Source organism: Labrus bergylta, chromosome 7 (genome assembly GCF_963930695.1).
Source record: "Labrus bergylta chromosome 7, fLabBer1.1, whole genome shotgun sequence".
In the NCBI taxonomy this organism is placed as follows: Eukaryota; Metazoa; Chordata; class Actinopteri; order Labriformes; family Labridae; genus Labrus; species Labrus bergylta.
This window is the reverse complement of record NC_089201.1, coordinates 7,824,677-7,847,984: the sequence shown is the minus strand read 5'-3', so window position 1 is coordinate 7,847,984 and position 23,308 is coordinate 7,824,677. Positions and strand designations below refer to the sequence as shown.

The following is a 23,308-nucleotide window of genomic DNA, read 5'->3' as shown; positions in this document are numbered from 1 at the left end:
CTTTGGCTTAAGGGCCCCTTGAGTCAGGAGTTCAGGGGCCCATACTGCCCCCCTTGAGGGAGTGCCCTTGGACGCAAGGGGAGGGACGGGGCGGCCCTGTTTGACAGCTCAACACACAGAGTCTGCTGGTGCCCAGGGGGCCATGGAGGGGGCCAAACTATATGGCTTTAGATAGCACCACACCCCGGGTCCATCCCCCCAGCCTCCTCGCTGTTGTTCCTCTGGAGGAGAGGGTGTGTTTGCAGGAGAGGCGAGGAGAGGCAGGGCCCGGGACAAAAGACCGTACTCCGGCCAGCACTGTTCTGCATGGTAGCGGCTGTATTCTTCTCTCCTCTTTTTTTTTGTGCCTTTTCTTTCTTTGGGTTTGCTGCCTTTGTGGGGACGTGATGGAGGCTGGGGGGGCAGATATGATGGATGGAGCTAGGACTGGGGGGCATGGTAAATTTAAGGGGGGTTGCCGAGCAGACAGGGATGGAGGGGCCCAGTGTCGTGCTGCCTGTCTGAGAGGAACGTGCGAGGCATGGGGTGGCCATGGGTGGTAGGCGGAATCAGGACAGAGGGGGTATAGTTTCTGTGTTGTGTGTGTTCCGTTTGAGAAGTGTGGATGGAAATGGGAGAGGTGGGGGGGCATAAGTTATTGTGAATGGAAGAGTGTATGGGATGTGAGGCTCCATGCAGGATGTGTGAAGAAGAAGGATGTTGCTGCGGGTGGGGGAATGAGGAAAAAAAAATTTTTTTAGCGTTGTGGGGGACCCAGCTTCCCTGATGAATCTGCAAAAAAAGTTCAACACAAGCAGACATGCTCTGATCTCTGTAAATATTGGCAGTACTGCAAAAATCTTGCAAAATGAGCACTTAGATATATCATCATAAAGCATCTGGTGAAAACAGAGGTAAATCTGGAAATTAAAATGATATTCTTGATATTCTCTAAAGGGAAAGAATAGATATCATTGTGATACTTTCTTTTGCTTTAATGTGTGTGTATTTCTGTGTGTGTGCCGCTTCTGAATGTGGAGCTCAGTTCTCTGGGGTGAAAAGACAGATGAGGGTACAGAGTTGGGATGGGGCGACTATATTTCATCACAGACAGTATAGAACCAGGGCTGGATAAATTGTTTAAAATAATCATGATATGGCCATCCTCCTTACATGCAATACCACACACACAGCTCATGACGCTGTCATCAATTCTGAGCCCTCTCTCTGCTCTTTGTTGGTCATATTTCCTTTGTAATCTGCAAAACACTTAGAAATACTGGTATTCCTTGGAGATTACTCTTTCCCATACTGCACCTTGCACTGTGGAATTTTCTCTCAGCAAATCAATGACAGTCGGCCTCTCGACTCGCTTCCGTCTCCCACTGTCCACCTTGCAAGTAGGAATGTCCTAATCCATAGGGATACATAAGCAAGTGCTTATAACCCCAGGAACCACTCTCAGCCATGTGCATGAATAGCTCAAACCCCCATTCATTGAAATATAATGCCTGATGACTGCTATATTGTATACTGTTATGTTAATAATAAAATTCAGTTTCATGTCATGTGACCTTTTAACAGTAAAAATCTGCTGTTGCTGTTCCTTAATCTTTTAAATCAATTATATTTCTTAATGCATGTTTAAAATGCTTTACATTTTTGTCATAGTCCTTGAATATCTTTTCAAGACTTTAAGTATGATACCACTAACATACCAGCCCCACTGTAGTCCATCCCATTAACTGGGGGTCTTTGTTGGTACATACAGACCACCTGCTGCATGACAAAATCGCCCTATGCCACACTTTCACTTCCCTCTCATCAAGTGGAATAGCAGGAACATCACAGACAGGGACACAAAAACAAACGACAAAAAGGAAACCAGGACAGACGCCAATCTTCCGCCCATCAAATACCAATCAGAGCTTGGCAACCTGCTGGCATCCCTCTGGACGTATGAGATCAGTATCTGGCAACATGCTGCTTGTCCAGTAGCCGGCAGCCTGGTGACTGTCACCCAGTGCCCAGAGAGAGACATCCTCTGAGGGCTGGGACAAAGGTGGCCGGTCCTCAGGGATTACCCATTAGCATGCTACTCTGTGTGTTTAACACTGGCCTGAATGGAAAGGACAAGAGCCAGCACCCTGGTCTATTCTTGAGCAGGGAAGTGTTACTGTTTCAGCTGCTAATCCCGTCCTGACTTATGCATATATACGCATACATACATACATATGAGATGAATTTCTTTGGTTCCATCGGTATGCTCACTGATTTAATGACAGATCGACTTTAAACTTTTCCTCATTCTCCCTAGGTGCTGCCTATTCTTTTCAACCTGCATTGCTCTTTTAGTGGTTATCAGACTGCGACATCCACTGGTTCACAAGAAACAAAAGGTATTGTTTGATATCAGGTGTGCTGAATCTGTAAAAAGTATGCCATAAATCACATAGAAAGCCAGAATGAATGCATGTTTCATCTATCGAAGTCTGCAATTTATCCAAAAGTTCAAAATCAAGCATGACAAAGATGCTGAAACCAGTCAGATGTTGACATTACTGCTGGTTACTCATTCAGCTAAACAAGCGTATGTCTCGATGGTGATTTAGCTCTATTTGTGTGAGGGTGTTTTGCTTTTTCTTGACCAGTGTTTGCCTAATGATGTGTAAAGACGTCTGTATGGAAATGTGTATTTGTCAATCTTTGTCAATTTGTGATTTTCCTCAATGATTGTGTGCATGTGTGTATGTGCGTCCGTGATTGTGTGACTTGCTCCTCTTTTTGCTGCTGCTGTGTGTGTGTGATTATGTGCTCAGACTCGCTGGCTGGTGGCTGATAATAACACAAGAGGCAGTGTGTTTGTGGATCTCTTAGCCGAGGAGATTCCCACCGTGCTCAGCGTGTCTGGGCTCTGTGTGTTTTTGGGGTTGCACGCGTGACTCCGCCAGCTGTTCTATTCTCCAGTTGGCCCCCGCAACCCGGCCTAGCCCCTGTCCCTCGCCGACCCCTCCCTCCCTCAGAGGCCTGCTCTTCATCTGATAAGGGCTGCGCTGGCCAAAGCCTTAGCAGTGTTCCTCAGATCCCCTCAGAGCTGCCCCACGCTAACAATGCACCCTCCTTCCCCTCCACACTCACACCATTTACATGTGAAAACATGGGGTCTTATCTCCAGTTCACTGGAGCTATGGCACCACAGCCAAGCCAGTGTGCATGTTCATTTTTTGTGTGAGCAAAAGTGGCCTCCATTTAGAGCTGCACTTGCGATGAACACACTCTCATATGTGGCTAAATCTTTTTTATATCCTAGCTGAGCTTTAGATCTCCTCTTTTTCCTGTAAATAAATATTATCTTTAACCACACAAGCACATTGAATATAAAAAAATCTCAAGAGCCTAATTCAGCACTAGTTGAAAGAATTAAGGACTTATTGTCAGTGGGAAAACAGACAGCTTTATCTCACCTGCACTGATCCAATAGCTAACGGCTGCACTAATGCTGAATGAAAGACCCCCAAGAGAGGAAAACTCGTCTCTCTGAGGTGTCTACTGGAATATTGCCCTGGTGTCCCTTAACAGTGATCCTCATCTACATACACATTAATGTAACCGCTCTCCTCACTACCATGGCAGCCTGTTTCCACTACACCTCCTCTTCCTTATTGTCATCTTTTGCATCATCTTTGCATCTCTTGTGGGACAAAACTTCGTAAGTGCATCCTCTGGTCCAGCAACACATTTTCCAATCTACAGGAGCCGTACAAATTTCAATCTGCAAGTTCACCAGCTGCCAGGCAGACACAGACAGGACAGGCAGCAAAAAGAGAAGTGTGCAGGCTTTTAATTAAACTCTGTGTAGTTAAGGGCTCGGGCTAAGCAAACATGGGCCTCCAGCTTCAGAGTTTAAGATGAGGGAAAGGACCTAATGTTGGACGAGGGGAGGAGGGGTGAGAGGGAGAGTGAATATGAGAGATGTGTGAGTGTGGGAAGATAAAAGATGAGCAGAGCAGGATAAAGGACTATTAGGGAAAGAGGGGCAGGTAGAGGGGCCCGGCCTGTGCTGTCAGAGATGCTATCACATGTTATCTGATGTATCATAATGTCATGCGGATATTAGGGTGGGAGGGGCAAGAAGAGATGTAGGGTTTTGTGAGGCATTACAATGAAAATAGAGGACGATTTGTAAGAAGATATTCATTTATGTATTCCTCTGTGTCAGTACAGATGTAGATAGTTGTCATGAATCTAAGATATATGCAGATTTTAGCCTGAAGGCTAAACTATTTAGCATTTCAGTATTACCAGCTACTGTCAGAAAATCTAAAGACAATGCAAGTTTCTTTATAAAGTAATTCAAAGTGCTTTACAGAGTCAAAAACAGAACATTGACAACATTAGGAGCATTACAAAAGATATGACATTACTCCAAAATGACACATTAAAATACAAAATATATTTTAAAAAAACAAAAGAAAGAGAGAAAGAGGACATCAGGAAAAGTATAAGCATAAATAGTGTTTGAATTTGAATAAATAAATTAGTTTAAAAAAAAGAGGGGAAAAAAAGATACAATTTATGATACTCAAATTTAAAACACATGAAGTTGATATATTCAGTGCACCAGTGTAGCAAGACAGAAATGAAGAGCTCAACTTTTGCACATACATGATGCTGTGGCTTTGAGTTTTTTCCTTTGTGGTGACATACTGACATCTGTTGGTGGAAAAACGAACTGCAGGCGTCTGAGCGTGGAAGAAAGATATTGACCAATAGAGCTCTCAAAAGCATTCAACTTTGTCAGAATTAAATCTATTTCATAAACCTTCTCTCCACACAATTATACTATTTCCACTTCCCCATGCTACTGGACATTTTATCCCCTACAACAACAACAACAACAACAACAACAACAGCATTGTCTAGTTCGTACCTCATCTTACATATTTTCAGTTCACTGTTTGAGCCTAAGATTAAATGTATCCCATTTACAGAAAACAAGTTGACATAGGAGCAGTTTAAGCAATAAGTTCAATTTAAAGACGTTTAGATTGTTTTCCACCAACCTATGAATTATCCCATGCAGGCTTATGATCATTTGAAGACCTGCAAGTCGGGAACCCCTGAACTAAACGACCTGTATATAAATTAAAACTTGATCTGCTACCACACCAAAATGCTGCTTGTATGTGCATTAAAAATCTAGAATTTAATATATAAAAGAATGAACACACTGGCCAAACTTACTGAAGTACCTTTGTCCAAAGTAAGGGTACATCTAGCAGATGACACTTTTTCTTACGTCAGTTACTTTTTGGATGCAGGACTAAGACTTAAAACGTTGTATCCTTGGTGGTTCTGCTCTCACAAAGCAACTGAATACTTCTTCGTTTCATTCCATCCCTCCACAGCGCTGACTCAGAAGGCATTACTGCTTCTTTATCTTTATTACACGTGGATCTGAGATCTATGATTTGTGTATCTGGGGCAGAGGATGGCAGCACCGGAGGGGACTTTGCAATAACCATATCATAAGGTATATTAGTTTGAAATGCAATATTAGATCTCCAGGAAGACTCACACACACACAAGATCCCAGCAAGAATTTTATATTACTTTTAATATACAGAATACAAGGGATAAAAAGATCAAGATGGGCAGAGTCACAGACACGTGTATAACAAAGCTCATCTGATCAGAAAAAATGGAATTCAATCCTAAACATTGAATGAAACTAAACAAAGATAACAAAGAAGAGACACTGGTATAAATTTCATCCTGAGAAATGTTTTCCAGTTTTACAGCAAATAACATTGATTATGTTTTACTAAATAAACCTTTGCACATTTGAATATAATAAAGGTAGAAACAGCTGGGACAGAAAATCATTCCTTTGGAGGGTGATATCCTTTCGTTAAGGTTAATGATGGTTATCTTTGGTTTGATTGTTTTTCTTGTGCCGGCTCTGGAGAAATGTTGAGTACGAATACATTTACACATTTATTACACATTACACATTACACATTAAACTCTACTTTTAAATAGATTTCTTTACCCCCCCTATCTCCTATGTACAGTGTCGAACAAAGCACTTTGAAATGAACAGAAAGACATTACAGGTAGTACATGTATAAACACAGATCCTTCAGATATGGATTTCATGAGTCATTGCCCAATACTACGGAGGAGGATTTTCCATAATGACACAAAACTGGAGGTATACACATGATAAATTGTGACACAAAAAATTAACTATCTGATCCAAGAACAGATTGAACTGAAATGTATGATGTCATAGGAGTAATATCAGTACAGGCAGCTGTTTTAGGCATTTTAAATCAGTTGGTTTGGTATTCAAAAAAATCTTATACAAAGGCACTACTGACCAAACTGGTAGAAAATAAGGCAAACATTATTTTCAAACAGAAATATCATAAAAAGTGTTTTTTTAAATCAACAGAGGTGGTTCTTTTGTTCAGAGGAATGATTATTGATGTTCACCATGGATACATAAATACTTGTAGAAATTCTGCCTAACATTGTTTTGAAAAATCTCAGTGGTCCTCTTCACATCTTTCTATCTGAAATTCAAACATAATGACAACAAGAAATACTGTGAAAAATACTGTAATGAAAGCAAAAGACTCGTCCTGCTCGTTTAGAAAAACCCTACAAATGCGGTTACCTCTGGGTTTAGTTTGAAGTACGACAAAAAAATGTGTCTGACTGCTTTGTGTGTATCACAGCTGCATGTTCCTGCTCTTATTCTTACACAGCAATACTGAATTGTGTTAAAGTGTATCACATTCATAACAAAATGTAATCGTTAAATAATATAAGTACACTTAGTCATGAAATGTAGAAGTACCTCTGAACAGTATAGAATGTATCTAGCAATAATGAGATTGTACAAACCCCACTTTGGAAAAACTGTTGTAAGAAACAAGGAGGAAGTGAGGAGTGGTAATGATAATACAACTCCACAAAAAGCAATGATCATGTCAGATGCAAAGAACATATTAAAAAAATGGCAGTTTTCTGGAGATTGTGGTCAAATATATGTATCATATTGTACATATTGTCTTCAAGGGCAGCCCATTTAACTGTTTTTGTATCTGATTAAGGAGTAGTGCAGCCATGACGCCACCAGAGGGAGCCTGCAAATAAGCTTAGTCCTGCAGGACGAGCTCTTCCAAGCACAGTGTTCTGAGAGACGATGTGCAGGCAGCGAGTTATGGGCTCTCTTTAGCCTGCAGTCACTTAGTCCCTGTCGATTCTCCACAGCAGGTCATTGTTCTGGACTGTTCTGGCTTCATGTGGCTCTGCAGCCTGGTCCTGCACACCTACACTCTTTGAGTCTTACAAGACAGCGGCTACAGCTGGTCCGACTCCTCCCTAGGGCTCGCGCTCTGCTGCGCGCCCGAGGCCACAGTTCTGGTAGTTGAGGGTGCAGAGGGATGTGCTGCGGGGTGGCTCAAAGGTTCTGGTGGGTCCTCGTACTGTGGCAGCTCACCCTCTGATGGAAGCTCCCCATCTGGGAGGTACGGGGGAGGAGGGAGATCAAACCAGGGAGGCCGACTAGAAGAGAAAACAGAGGAAACAGACAAGAGGAAGAGCATGATGTCAGGGCTGTGAGCTATTACACAAGGACTTTATGATTAATGCATTGTGACTGGAACCAGCAGCTAGCAAAGATGTTGGAGCAACTTGAAAAAAAATGACTCAACATGATCATAAATTTGTAATTCTGAAACTTTTCCTAGTGACTGAAGTGTTATTTATATTCAGGATATAATTCTTTACTTAGTATTATTGAGTGTTTCAGCAAATGTTTTATATTTTTCTTAATTCAAAATGATTAGTGATCAGCTTATGAATAAGTAACATTCAGCTTTTATTTAATAATAAATGAGCTCCAAGTTGACGACAAAATTAACTGACTGCAGATTACATATCTTAAGAAAGCACCGCTGACACAACTTCTCACTGATTGGTGTGATATTTAACATTTTTGATCACAGAGGTGTCTGTGTGACAACAATGAATGAAATTACAGTCCTTTATATTGTGTTAAATATATTATAGAGACAACTTCCACTGATCTAGTTGTTTTGGTTTATCCCTTTATGGGTGCAGATAAACGATTTTAAACCCTTATGCAACTTTGAGAGCCATCATTTCTCTGACCTGACGTCCAGAACAGCTTGAGAGTATGATGGAGGTGAGTCCATGGAGGGGAGTCCAGAAGGGTAGAGAGTCCCGGACAGCAGCTGCAGCGCCTGAGACGTTGAGCTGTACTGCCCCGCTGTGCTGGGAGAGTCAGGGGAGAGACGTGGACTTCCTGCATGGACGTGGCCCCGGTCCAAGATGACCAGCCGGGACAGCAACAGCGGCTGATGGTGGTGATGGTGATGCGAGCTCCCTCTCACGCCTCTGGGCAGCAGGACGCTTCGCTTCCTCTGGTGATGGAGCACCAGCGCGAGCAACGCCACCACCAGGACGAAGATGACAGCGCTGCCGATGACCGCGTAGGTGATGCTAGGGTAGTAGCGTAGGCGGTAGTCCAGTGTCACGAAATCCTGCCCTGGAGCTTCTGCAAGGAAGAGGAAAGAGATAACGGGCAAATTTATAAATGGGCAAGTATGAGGTTGGAGAAATGTAGGACGGTAACGGATAAAGGAGGGGCGAAGATGAGGAGGAAGAAGAAAAACGTTTAATGAAATTGGAGGTTGTAGAAAAAGGGAGGAAGGGTTGTGGAACCAAGGGAACAGAGACATGAATATGAAAGAATAAATTGTATTTCAGGTTCATTCTGAATTGTGTTCTGTGTGATTCAATATCGGCAGGAGAGGAGAGTGCTTCATAAAACGCAGAACAGCAGTCACTCTCCAAAGAGCATCCAGGGACAAGAACAACAGAGCATTCTGCACTGAGTTCAAAAGTAGCAACCTCACTCTTTATTATAAACACAAGCGAAGGAAAAGGGAGGCTAAATAATCCTAGAAGAGGGCATAAAGGCTTTCAGCAATTTTCAGATAAGGCTCCACTTGGGTTGCTGAGCATTGAAGATGGGGTAAGGCAGAGGAACACCAGGGGCCGTCACAGATTACCATGTTTGTCACAGGGGGAAAGGGGATGTCTGCAAACTACTTAGAGAGCCGTGGCCAACAGTAAAAAAGAAAAAAAAAAAGGGAGCCACCTCGCTGCCTGAAATGAGGAAAGGGACTACTGTAATTCCAAAGAGTGGTGCAGCGTATTATTCCAGATGGGATAAGGGAATAGCACTTAAACATTTCCACTGACTGATAATAAAGAGTGAGAATTTCAATCAGGCACTCGGGTTGAGGCTCATGTAAAAGGTGTTTCTGCTGCTTACCGCGACCCCAGTACTCTTGTAGGTTGAGGCTCATGTAAAAGGTGTTTCTGCTGCTTACCGCGACCCCAGTACTCTTGTACCAGGGAGAGAGATGGAGGGAGAGTGGAAGGAATCGTATTTATTACACAGCTAGATGCAGCAGGGCTGTGCTAATGAGAAATGTGCAACATAAAAGTGTTTTACAGCTGCTATTTGAGTTTAAATTACACAAACGCCTCAGGGGGCTGTAAACATCAAACCTCTGTTTGCCTCGTAAAAAGTTCAAAACACTCATTGGATTGCTTTCTATGTTCTTTGGTCAACATTTCTGTGTCGCGTGTTTAAAAAACAGTGCATTAACTCCTATATACACCTTAAAGGACTCCCATCTCTGTCCAAACCATCATGAAGACAGACGAGGATATTGTCCAGAAAGCTCGCCAGAAATTGCCCATTACAAAACATCTCGAGGTTGAATCGATAGTTTGAAAATGCTTCCATCTGTAAGGATTAGATCCCCAGAAAGTGCAAAGCAGGCAGGCCCCTTTGGAGCTTTTTGAAGTATTCCAGACTTACATAGACTTACAGGCTCTTTGGGGATATTGCGTTTAGCACGGAGTAGATATTCCCCCCCACATGAACAAGCTGAAGCAACAGCGCCCCAGAGAATTCAAGGAAATGTGCACAGCTTCAAAAAGAGTCAACTGAAGTGACCCTGTGATATTGAGTTACATGTCTGATCCACAGAGTACAATATCTATGAAAGAAAACTACACTTTCTGATCCCCTAAAGATTCATATACTGTTTATATGTACTGGAAATCAAATCATGTTTTGATAGGGGTCATAATGTGTACTTAAAGGAATAGTTCCACATTTTGTACATTGCTCTTGTATGCTTTCTTGTCGAGAGTTAGGTAAGATCACTGGTACTCATTCTGGTACTCAGCGGTGAATTTCTGTTGTTTCAATTTATTAACGACCTTTCGACGACAACTGCACCCCAGGAAGATATTGTAATAGTTGTAAAAATAGTTTGGCACATGACGACCATGAAACAGAACTTTTTTATTCTTTTGTTTGATGTACAGATTACAGAATCACTGATTATTACTTCATTAATGAGCTCTCGGATTAAGGCTGGTAGTTTCCCCTCACTCATCGCTAAGCTAACCACTTGCTAAATTTTCTTTCAACTCATGGATATGGTAGAAGTCTTATCGTTTGTACTTCTTAAGACTTCTTAAGTTATTCTATCCAAAGACCACCAAGCATCCCTTAAGAAAAGAGTGTTGGGGCTAGAGGGACCTTCAAAGCTGGATGCCAGGGTATCAGTGTGTAAAACAAGTTATGGTTAGAGAAGGAGCTTTTTTTCTGAACTTGTTTTCTTTTTCCCCAGATACAATGCTGTATGTTTCCTGTTAACCTGACCTTGAAGGCCTGTGGGAGTCTACAGCAGAATGTGTGTGTGTGTGTGTGTGTGTGTGTGTGTGTGTGTGTGTGTGTGTGTGTGTGTGTGTGTGTGTGTGTGTGTGTGTGTGTGTGAGAGAGCAGTGAGCACACCTACTGTTGAATTCCCTAACAACAACCAGCCTGGCATACAGCCTATTTATGTACCAGTGTGTAGTCGGGGGCCCCATAGCTTAATTAAATCTAATCTAATTCAGATGCTCCACCCGCCCGCTGCCCCAACCAGACACCAGCCAATAAAACAAGCCCCCCTCGACCCCTCCCTTGTGATTTAAAATTGGCCAGTCCTTCACGCTACCAATTAATTATGAACTGGACTCTCAGCAGAGAAAGACCAAAACAAAGATGAATTATTTCCATAATTACCAAGTAAAAAAAAGCTCAAATAAAGAGATCCCACCGCTGCCACCCTATGTGGCCTATCAGGTTTCAGTGTAGTCCTCTGGGAGCAGAAAAAGCACACACAAAAGGAACTCATAATGCTGCGACATTGACAATGGGAGCCTATTCGCTACATTAGAGATAGAGGCCTGAATGGGTGTTTCAAATCACACAGGAGATGAAAAGACAGGGGGAGAAAGAAAACAAAAAACAGAAAGAAACTGAGGCAAGCTCTTTTTCTGTCAAAGGAGAGAGGTCCTGTGTGTGACTGCATCCCCACTGTGTGTGTGATTGAGCTTCGTGTTCGTGTTTCAGCCCATTGTGAGCTCTTATTTGTAGATAAGTGAAAAAAGGTGTGATCCACACATGAAAACATAGGTGAGGGGGTCTCACAGTAACAATGGTAATTCTGACTCAAAAGGAGAGTCCTTATCAGACAGCAGCACTTCACAGACGAATACACATTTAATGTCGGTTTAAAACATGATGCTGGATGTTACTGCTGGTTTCTGTCTTACTTTTGGTCTCCATTTGTAAATTGACTTTCAAAGGATGGATTCAAACATCAAAGTCCTCAGTCTAAAGTCAGGATGTTGTGTTTAAGGTACAGGAAAGAGGAAGAAAGGCTACACAATCAAAAGTCTAAAGCAGACAGTCATGAGTCCTGTGCATCAGCATCATCTGAACATATTGCCCCTTAAAGATAAAACACAGTATGGAAATCACCTCAGAAAAATTTGAATAAAATGATCATCATTCTTTTGTTCTGGATTCCAAACTTACACAGTCACCCAAATCTTTTCTGACAGGTGTGCTCAATACAATACAGTGCTGCGTCTTGCTAGCATTTCTGAAAAAAGTGACTTTGTACTAAATTCATTGGTTGAAACTGTCAAGATCAAAGCTGAACATCAAAGAGGCTTTCCTGTCGAGTCAAGCCTGACATGAAAGTCATTTCCTGCCGTCGACCAAAAGCAAAGCCGCTCAGACACTACTGACCTCTGAAGTAATGTCCAAAGAGGACGTTACAAAAACAGAATTGCGGTGCTATTGAAATTGATACTGTAAATTCCTGCAGCTTGTCTGACAGCCAGTCAGGAAACATGTGAAAGTAGTTCAGTGAACGCCCAACCAGGAGTACTTGTACCTCTAGAAGGTAGATTTTTAAGAGAAACAGGTTAGAAAGCAAATAAAAATAAGAATGACATAATGGTAATAGATATGTGGTTGGAATGAATAGCAAAGATTAAAAAAGGATTTCCAATAAAATGTCAGTGCTGTGCGGTCCAAACAGTTGGCTGATAGTTATTATCCATTCTTTACTTAAGCTAACGGGTTAACAAGCAACAACTTTGGTTAAATGTTATAAATGTTGATGGATACACTGATGAAATATTCAACTAAAAGTGAAACAGGTGGTAGTACAAATGTAGACTTGAGCAAACTGGGCCGCCTCTTGGTTTTTTAAGGGAAAGTTTGAATCTTTTGAAGTGAGGATGTAAGAGGTACTCGTCAACAGTAAGTGTATTGAGGGTCAGCTCGGCCCCTTTATTGAGAGACCGGTCAGCGTGCCTGCACGAAAGCTAGGTTATATCGCTGCCCTTAATTTAGCCACATTTTAGCAAACCCAACCTAAAAAAGATAATAAAAGTGTTCGCTATTTAGAAACTGTCACCACTTTACTTTTCCATCAGCCACTTAGTTTGAGCACTAAAACCATTAGGGTGCTGGATAGCCAAGAGGTTATGTTGTGCCCCATGTACGGAGGCTATTGCCCTATTAGCAGGTGGTACTGGGTTTGAAACCGTCCTGCGGCTCCTTTCCAGCATGTCATTCCTCACCTCTCTCATCCCTGTTTCCGACTCTATCCACTCAAAGAAGTCATAAAATCCCCAAATAAACTTTAAAAAAGAATCTAAACTATCCCTTTAAAAAGTGAAACGAATACTGTACCGGCATTCTTCCTAATGGCCAACAGGGGGCAACGTAAAATAAAGAAAGAAAAAAACTCAATATAATAAGATATGAAAATGATCCCACTTCTCAATTGATTTCTTTTTTTACTGGCAGACTGTCTCTAGGTAAAGAGGTATCAATCATCTGAATACTGTCACTTCTGTCTTCAAAGACCTAAAGATGGAAGAGGATAAAGAGGGCGATGTCACATCTACATCTTACTGCCCATAAAATCTATGATGTGGTAACAATATTTACATTTAGCAATTCAGGGCATGGTGTGTCTTCTCGAACACAAAGTGACTTTCTGAAATGGAATGCAGCTTGAATAGCAAAGAAATGCACGGTAACCATGGAGATAACAGTGCCTGATATTAAGCTTAATTTGAGGACGCGGGTTCAGGGAGTAAATCCTCAGTTGGTGTGGGATTTTAACTCTTGACAGAGAGAAACATACATTGAACATGTGGCCCAGGGAAAAGTATACGTTTGGGAACACAGAACCTTTTGAAGCATCTGTTTAGTGTGCTTTATAAAGAGAATATTGTGAATATAGAACCCTGGGATCATAGAGGCCTCAGGTCATAGATGTACTCTTCTTTTGATAGCTACCGAGCTCTGCTTTGAATTTCAACATTAAAGCTGTTGATGGATTTTTACCATTGTTGGACTTTGATGCGGCTCTGGAAAAAGAAGAAACAACATTTCATTTGAAGTTATACAATCTTTCCTCTATTTTAAAAAAGACCATTAACACAAAAACGGGTCAAAATACACCAAAATAATTTCCATGATCATTTAATGTGCTCCTTTTTCAATATGCTTGAAATACTAACAGTCTGTTTAGGTTGTACATAGTGTGAGCATCCTGTGACTGGATCAGTGAGTGGTTATTAGGATTAAAAGGAATTAACCAGAAGTTTCCTCTTGAGGGAGTAAACATTATCCCACCACCAGAAAACGTTGGCACATTTTTGGGAGAAGCAGTATGTTTTAGGGGTGTCGACGTAGACGTACTTCTGATGGACATTAATAACCACGCCCTGCATTCGACCAGTGACCATTTGGCACCTGTAACAGCACTTCTATATTGTATTCAGAAACTCATAAACCTACCATATGTGGAGTGTTGGGGAAGGTGCAGCCTTACAACTCACCCACTTTAATTACATCAGAGTGCCTCACTACCCCCACCTCTCCTTCTCTTCTCCACTCCTGTGCCTTTTGTTTTCCCCCTCCAATAATGTCCCCCTCTTCTTCCACGCTGCTCCCCTCTTGTTGGTTATTTACAGTCATGGAAAGTGCATGTACCCTGCCTTTATGATATACAACAACTGCACTCAGCCTGGATTATACACTCCATAAAATACTTATCAACAGTAAAACCAATCATATACCTCTCTTTCAATCTCCTCAGCTCTCTCTTCTTTTCTCTCTCCTCTTTTCCAGGATGTTCTCTCTTTCACAGCTTTATTCTCTCTCTTTAGCAGTCTACCACTCCCTCTTTTTTTGTTGCATTTAATTATCTGCGGTCTGCATCAATCTAATTCCCCCTTATATGAGAGGATAGAATTATAGGCACAGAGAGAGGTCACAAGCAGCACTACAGTGGACGGAGGAGAGGAGCCCAAATAGGACACATTTAGAAATAGAAGGACATGTCCAAAGGGAGGAGAGAAGGAGAGATAGTATAGTATTTTAGTGTATTTTTACAGAAGGAGAGATAATATAGTATTTTAGTGTATCATATGCAAATGTCTCATCATCTCTTTAACAGACTGAGAAAGCTGCTCCGCACAAAATTCTCCCAGCAAGAGACAGAGCAATACACACCCCTGCTGTGGAACAGCACACATTCAGGAACAGACACACATTGGATCTCTTTTTGTCTTGCTCTTGTCTACATTTGTGTGCCATCCTTTCTAAACCTGGCTCACAACCCTAATTTCTTTTGACAGTTTTCTATTTTCCCTTCACTGTGGTATGAATTAAAGAGTACTTAAACTTTTACTGGCCTCATCTGGGATTCAGGATGGACTCGGGTAGGCCAGACTGTGCAGAGATATATTTCCCTGGACTATCTGATTGGCCTATTTCAGCTTCTTAACATGGATTCAATTACCTGTGTTTTCAAGAATATATAGACTCATAAGTAACAAGAGCTGGGAAATATGTCACCAACAGTACACACAGAGCAGACATGTTTTATTTTTTGTACATAAACTCTCTAGAGACTGTGTAATAAGATGGTCGACATGACAGTTCCCAGAAAGTGAAGCCAAAACATTATTGACAGGCTGCAGTATGGGTCACACAGTCTGTAATTCACACACAATCACAGAAGGATCCATCAGGTTACATTTGGCTTCAGTGCTCAAAGAACACTTAAACATGCAGAGCCAAGGAGCCAACGTTGCTTTTTGTTGACAAGGCCATGTCACAAAATTGATATCCACATCCCCAAATAAACAGTAGTATAGTATATTTACAGTAGTATAGATAAACACTGAATCTGAAATAGAATATAATTATCACAAGTTTTATATCTCAAACTCTCACGGACACTCACAATACTGAGGTAGGTTTGCACATAAAAAAAAAAAAAAACGTGTTTCCTTGGCTACACTTAATTAACAGAACTTGGTGATGGTTAAATATTTAAGTGATGAGTGTCCCAGCTGAGCGTGCACACACAGCAGGGGGCACTATTGAGGATATCACACAAATTATCTGATTAATTAAATCACATTCAGTATATCCTGTTACTATTCACTAGGGCCCGACAGATGTGGGCTGATATCGCCGATATATTTCTTTGATCTATATTCTATCGTTATCAGACACTTGTGGAAAAGTTATATAATGAAGACAAAATGGTCACTCAACTTTAAAGTAACTGCACATGGACATGCATCACCACTTGACACTTTGGAGAGTGTAATGCTTGTTGTAATAGCGCCCTCTGCTGGTGAAACAGAACTGCCAGTGTAAGACAATGAAATTCAAATGAAACGTTATTTGACTGTTCAATAAATCTCGTAATATCGCCGCATATCTGCAATAAAATTGATCCAATACTGATAGTCACTGGATATGTAATATCGGCTGCTATTATTGGCTGGCCTATTAATTGATCGGGGTCTACTGTTTTCATGAAATAAATCCATTTGGTTGTCTCTAAGAGCACATCTGTGTGTGTACATATTGTGTCTGTTTACTGTTAAACACTGCTTCCTTAATTAAATGCATTTTTGTGTATAATGTATGTATTATGTATAATCCATGAAAAACAAGAAATGAAGCTTTCACACAAAAACTTTTTAATCAAATTAAGTGAAAAGAAATTGTGAGAGGCAACAGAACAAGATGTAACAGAACACTGGGGCACACATACACGGCCACAAACAGAAAATTGTATGCAGCTACTGAAGCAAAGTGAGGACCAATGTTAGCGCACAATGGGCTATTGAGCATGCAGTGATTAAAACAAGCTGTGAAGAACCCTTTTGTCTGTCTTTAATCAAACTAGGCTGCAGATCAACAACAGACGTGCTGTTGGGTTGCTGAGATAGAAGCACGTTTTTTTTTTTTCACATGAAACACGTTCCTTCATCCAGATTGGCTACCTGCCACTGAATACTCTGACTAAAAAGCTGTCAGAATATTCTCTTTTGGAGGATGAATGGGACAAATAAAATGAAAAGAAATGGAGTTAATAAAAGACTCCACATATCTTAATTGCCACACTTTAAACACCCCTGGAAAAAGGGAATCAAGATCATTTTCACCGCCCCCCCTCTGGCTCATTCCTGAGGGAAAAATAGGATCTGCACAGATGTTCTGTACTTTCCCTCTGCACTGAAGACGCATTTCATATTCACAAAGTGCCATCTCTAAAAGAGTCCAAATTGGGGGTAAAAGTAATCATCCTCTGACTTCTTCATTCCTGGGTTTGCTGCTATGTGTGGAGTGTGCTCACAGCAGTAATTTCCCTTATTGCAGAGTCACTTTGTGTGACACTAATTACAGGTGTGCCGCTGTTGGCACCCTTACGCCCACATCGACAGAGTAATAAAATAAGGGGCCGAACCGGTGACGAGCCATGCCAGCTCAAAGCTCAGTCAGTAAGCCCAGTATGAGCCAGGAGACAAAGGGGGAGGAAGGAAACAAGTCCACTAGGGGGCAGACTGTTCTCATGTCTTCTTAGAAACACACACACATACACTCACACTTCATCCCTAAGTATTGGGCAGGCATCTGGCTTCAAAAACACCCTCAAACAGTTTTACACACGTGCAATTTACATACTCTCTGAACCCAACCACACACACAAACACACGTTTGTGAGAAAACCATACAGAAAGTTCACCAAAAAGTGAAGTTCAAACACATCCACGCACCCACACGTTCACACACAGACTGCTCTCAGATGCACATATGAGTGAAAACAGCAACACAAACAAAAACGCAGCGATCCTTTCATCCTGATCCAGGGTGAGCTAACTAAACTCATTCCACATGGTGGAGAAAAGGGGAAAAAAAGTGAGTAAACTACAAACAGTAACTTGTGGTTTGTTTGGTGCACTCTAGTCTGACTTCACTTCAGCAGAGAGGAACCTAGAGGGTGAAAAACAAACTCTTGAAAGTGACAGTGGTGGCTATGGTTGCAATAAACTTTGCTTAAAAGGATTATAAAACTGAAACTATCCAGCTTTTACTGTTTTTCTGACCCAATTCACACCTGCTATTAAACTTAAGTTTGCATCTTATATAACACAATAGCGCCACTGCTTTTACTCCCTACTTCTTAATACTTCTTCCTTTGGGTCTCTATTCTTCCGGCATTATAGTTTGGTCACATTTTTTATGCTCACTAGTGAGTAGGAAGAGGTTCACTTAATGTCAACACAGAGCATGAAGGTGAGGTGAGGCTACTGTACCCACTGCACCATTTCCTTTGCCAGCATGTCCCCCCCAAAAATAAAGTTTTAGCTTTAACAGCAATCTTATTTTGCAGCAACCCTGACTTCTTTAATGTTTTCTTGTCGACTTTCAGATGGGATTTGGCTTTTTTTTCTGGTACCTCATCTTGGAAAGTAGCAGAGCAGAGCCTGCTTCTACTTCTAATTCATGAGTGGACACTGACTAATGCGATCCAATCACTCTGCCAGCCAGATTAACTCCAGAGGTGGTCCAGCCCATCCAGTCACACGCTGATAGTGTTCTTCCATTAACAAACTATTTTCCTTACCTAGATAAGGCATCCAGATATGGAGCAAATTTAATTCCAAGCATAAAGGGGGCCTCCTTCTTACCATTATAAGTTTGTGTTCTCACCATTGCACTCAGGAGGTATAGTGTGTGTTTGTGTGCTGAACTTCACTGATGAGACAAGAAAACAGGAATTGGCTTTGGATACCGGGCTGCCTTGCTTGGAAAGTGTTTAAGGTTTACCTTTTTCCTGAATAAACTTTGAAACATGTCAGCAAGCATTATTTTCTGATTGAGCTTGCATGAAAAAAAATGTAGGGTCCGCCTGAAGCCCCTTGGTTAGTGCGCGGACCCCATGAATGGAGGTTACGGTCCTCCAAGCGGGCATCCTGGGTTAGAATCTGACCTTTTGCTCCTTTCCCGCATGTCATTCTCCACTCTCACTCTCTCCCTGATTTCCAAACTCTATCCACTGTCCTATCTCTACAATAAAGGCATAAAAACACAGTATAAACACTAAGAACAGCAGATATACATAGAAACTTAGGAGAGAGAGAGAGTGGGGAATGACCAGCAGGAAAGGAGCCACAGGTCTGATTCAAACCAAGGCCGCCCACTTGGAGGACTATAGCCTCCATACATAAGGCGCACGCACTAACCACTAGGCTACCAGCGCCCCCACTTTTTAAAAATAATTTATCGCACTTTGGTTTTCCCATTATTGAACAATGTTATCGCACATTGCATTCTTTTCTCCTATCACGCAGGCATACCTTTTACCCTACTGTGTGATCACCCTTCTTGTCCTATGTTATGCTTTATTATTTTTATAAATAATAAAACACAAGAGATTGATTGACGCTGCTCTGCTAAGCCACGCCGGGAAGCAGAACATGTAAACTGCTCAGCGACAGGATGGTTTCAGATCCCTCCGGCATCCTATTATTAATATTCATGTCCCTTGCTGTCACCCTGTTCCTTTTGCCGTGCCCTGTCATGTACAGTACGTCTGTTCTTGTTAGCTTGCGCACAGAAAGAAAGAATTAATGTGCAGGTGCTGTGTGTGTAGTATCCTATAAGCCTGCCTATCTTTTTTTCTCATTAAAACGTTGGCATGTCTATATGGTTTCATGGAAGGGAGCAGTGAATGTTCCTCTGCATTTGTGTTTTCCTATATCTTTAATAGTGTCCTGACGTCTGTCTATATATCACCCAGTGTGTGTGTGTGTGTGTGTGTGTGTGTGTGTGTGTGTGTGTGTGTGTGTGTGTGTGTGTGTGTGTGTGTGTGTGTGTGTGTGTGTGTGTGTGTGTGTGTGTGTGTGTGTGTGTGTGTGTGTGAGGAGCTTTAGGGAAGGGAGGTTTTCATGCTTCATCGGGCCACTATTTGCCTGTCCTGTAATAACTTGTCCGCTCCATTGCTTGCCACTATCAGACCCCCCCATAACACTCAGTCAAAGCTTACTGTGGGCTGTTAAAAGAGTGGAGGGGAGCTGTGTAAGAGTTAATGGATGACTTGAGCATCTGGAGAACATCTACAGAGCAGGAAGAGGAGCAGGAAGAGGAGGATAGATGGGAAGGAGAGTGTAGGGTTGAGGGGCAGGTGAAGGGAAGACAACTGATTAAGCAGCTTTGGCAGAAAGGTAATATGTTCACTGTTTTATAATAGAGAGCAAGAGTGGACTTAAAACAAGTACTGCAGCTGATTAATAGAGAACTAATGTTAAAGTGACTTTGCCCTGTAAAGCCTAAACCATTCAATAATTGCCAGGAATTTCTAATTCTTTGAATCTGGAGTCATAGAACCTCCTAAAAAAGTATTAAATTGAAAGACAAAGTTTGAAAAGTGAAGGGCAAGAAGTCCTTCATCATCGAAGTGAATGTTTTTTAGCTAACATGTGTTAGTTAATGTTTTCTTATGACAGTATCATGATCACTGTCAGCTGTCACATTGCCTTTATATCAATGTTACAGAATCACAGTAACAACAAAAGAGCGATGAAGAACAAACAGGTGAACAGCTAACATACTGCAGCGGTTTAATGACGTGCATGTAGATAGGGTTACCTGCATACAGTCTACGGTCGTGCAGCAATCGAAGGGAACAAACTTCACAAACCCTCCCACTCGCTCAAGCTGAATTCTCCTGATTATATCCGGCTGCCTTCTAACATCAGCCCACTCAGACTTTCTGCAATAGGGGGTGGGCCGAGTGCCGAGTGCAATAAAATTCAGCTGTTTGTATTTTAACAAATACAGCTCAGTATGAAACCTTCAGGAGTTTTGTGCAAGTTTGAAAGAGGTATTAGTTAGAAGGTAGTGAAGTATCGGTCAAATGAACACAATATTTTATGGCAGAATTAGGAGAATTCCATCATTTTGTCCCTTCAAGGGGGGGTTCCAAAAATGTGAGAAAAAACTATCAATATAACCATAAGCCCCTTGTGACAAATGTACAATGCTTTGTTTAGAACAACAAACAGTTTAAACCAAGAATAATTTAAAATATATTTAAAAAATGTTTAGGTAAGAGCAGTAAATCCTCAAATCTGAGAGGAGAGACTCATTAAAGGTTATCATGATCAAAATGACTCTAATGATTATCACTGAAGGCATGCTATTTTTGCCTTTATTCCACCTAAAACATAATTCTTTATTTACCATTATTTAACACTCTCATCAGAGGCAAAGGTATATCAGTCACCGTATAATTTAACATGTAGATTAAATTAACGAAAAAAGAGAGAAACATACCACTGCTCAAATAAAGTCAAGTGTTGGTACCGATGAGGAAACGTTGGAGAGAAATGAGAAGTGAGACAGAAGAGTCGCCCCTGCAGCTCCGAGGGAATGTCATAATCATAAAGGTATGTTCATGAATAAACGGCTTTGAATGTTGCTGAGAAGAGGTGCTATGAATAACACTTTTACTTGTATCACAGAGAATCAGACTCACAACAGAGAGGTTCGTCACTCATCCTTCTTTTTGTGCCACTGAGGCGCAGGAGTGGGAGTTTCAACTCATTTCTTTTTTAGAAACACTTTCAATGGTTCTGAAGGATGGGCTATTTTTTTTTTTTTCCTGGAGGAAGAGGGAGAGCGGGGGAGGAGGGGGAGAGTTTGCTTCGGATTGTTTGAGAGGCTTTCACTGCAAGCCCGTCCCACCAAACCTGACGGACACAATCGCCATGGCAACTGTTCTTTGGGGCTGAAAGGTGACTAAGGAAGGGGTGGGGGCTAGCCTGAGAGAGAGTGGACACAAACAGAACTCATATTGGACACATGCGTCCAAACCAATTACGCACAAAGCCGTGATGTGATGAAGATGAGTGATAAAACTGTGGAGATTAAGAGTGCTATTCAGCCCTGTGTGTGCGTTTGCAGGTTTTGGATCCAAACAGGCTTCTCAGGAGAGGGCAGGAGACTATAAAAAAACTGTAGCCTGCGGCAAGACTGACAAAACAGCAGGCAGATTGACAAACAGGAGTCAGAGAGGAGAGACACACTCTCATCTGACAGCCTCAGAGACAACAAGCTGATATGGGACAAGTGACTGTGGAGGAGAAATTGGAAATTTAGTGACTTAAATCTTTCCTATAATGCAAAAGTAGCACTGGTTGGAGTTTGATGTTGAAGGGCAGATCAGGCTGACATTCACGAAGAATTATGATGTTAATAAAGCTGAATGCGAAAACACAGAAAGTGAATATTCCATAAAAGCCTCCATCTCTGAAATATAATCCCTTCAGGAGGATACTTGAACACAATACAGTATGCAATACTATGTTTTATTATGCAAACAACAATGTGAATGATATATGTTCAAACATTCGCTGTTTGTTTTTCGAACAGAAGACAGCTAGAAAAACATTATAAACAAATGTGATTAAACATAAACACTTAAAATCTCTAGCCCCTTTCACATTGTCAGTTCGACAATATGCCCTATTTTACATCTTGTCAATTTCAAAAAGGCGAAAAGGCAAGGTGAAGTCGTCCTGCTGCTGCAGTATCAAAGGTAGTTACAGATGCGTCAAAGTAAATGTCAGAGCCTGCAGGGTGGTACAGTGCCGTGTATATTTAATTCTGATTTGATTGGAATTTGTTCTGAACATGTAAAAAAAAAGAACAATTAACCCACAAACAGTCAGACAGGAAAAAAAGCTATATTTAAAAACAATTAAAGCACGGTATAAATGTATCAAACCTCATCCCTTTTCCTTTAGTCATAACTGATAATTATCCAAACAGCTTCCTTATTTATATCAACCTATGAATCAACTTTCTAAAACTAGTCTATATATGTACTTGTCATGCATTGAAATATTTTATTCATCTTAGTCATATTGATTGTTATCTTCTAATGAAAATATCAATATATATAATACACAATACATTATTTATTATTCTTATAACACACACTGTGCCTCTTCTGCTTCCACAACAACTGTAGTGCAATGTGAAATCAATCCACTCCTGCTTCTCCTAATACACATTCTTCTCACCATCTATTTAACTTTCACATTTAACTACAACATTTGTATCACAGCTCTTCAAAGCATTTGAAGAGCTCTTTCACATTTTAAAAAGCATTTTATAAAGTACAGATTTTAGAATTGAGTGGTGGTTTTTAATGTTTTAATACACCTTGTTTTCTCAAAGCCTGTAAGAATTGAGAAGTTTGATTTTCTTTTTTGAAGGGCTACAATCCTAATGTTATTGTACATAGTAGACTTGTGGGGAGCGATTGTATATTCGACCTTGTTTAACCTTCACATAATGTGTATTGTGTTTATGGATGGGTTTAGGGCATGGCACATTCACAAAAATCCCAACAATTGAACCTAGGGAGGCTGGTAATATGTTTTCTGCCCTGGAAGCAGCCTATATACCATATTGGGCATTAAAAGGATAAAACCACCTTTACAGGCACAGAGGACAGCTATGCTCACATCTGCATAC

The 23,308-nt window shown here is 41.2% G+C and overlaps 1 protein-coding gene across 3 annotated transcripts in view; it reads right to left on the bottom strand.

The window, feature by feature from the left end:
- Positions 1 to 5,576: 5,576 nt before the first annotated feature.
- ldlrad3 (low density lipoprotein receptor class A domain containing 3) overlaps positions 5,577 to 23,308 on the bottom strand; it is an 86,100-nt gene continuing 68,368 nt past the window's right edge. For all 3 annotated transcript variants that reach the window (XM_065956800.1, XM_029278746.2, XM_065956801.1), the window contains exons 5-6: positions 8,164 to 8,569; positions 5,577 to 7,554 (exon numbers count right to left, since the gene is read on the bottom strand). In XM_065956800.1, coding sequence (XP_065812872.1) covers positions 7,350 to 7,554; positions 8,164 to 8,569 — 611 coding nt within the window. In that variant the 3' untranslated portion in view covers positions 5,577 to 7,349. The remainder of the gene's footprint in view (positions 7,555 to 8,163; positions 8,570 to 23,308) is intronic.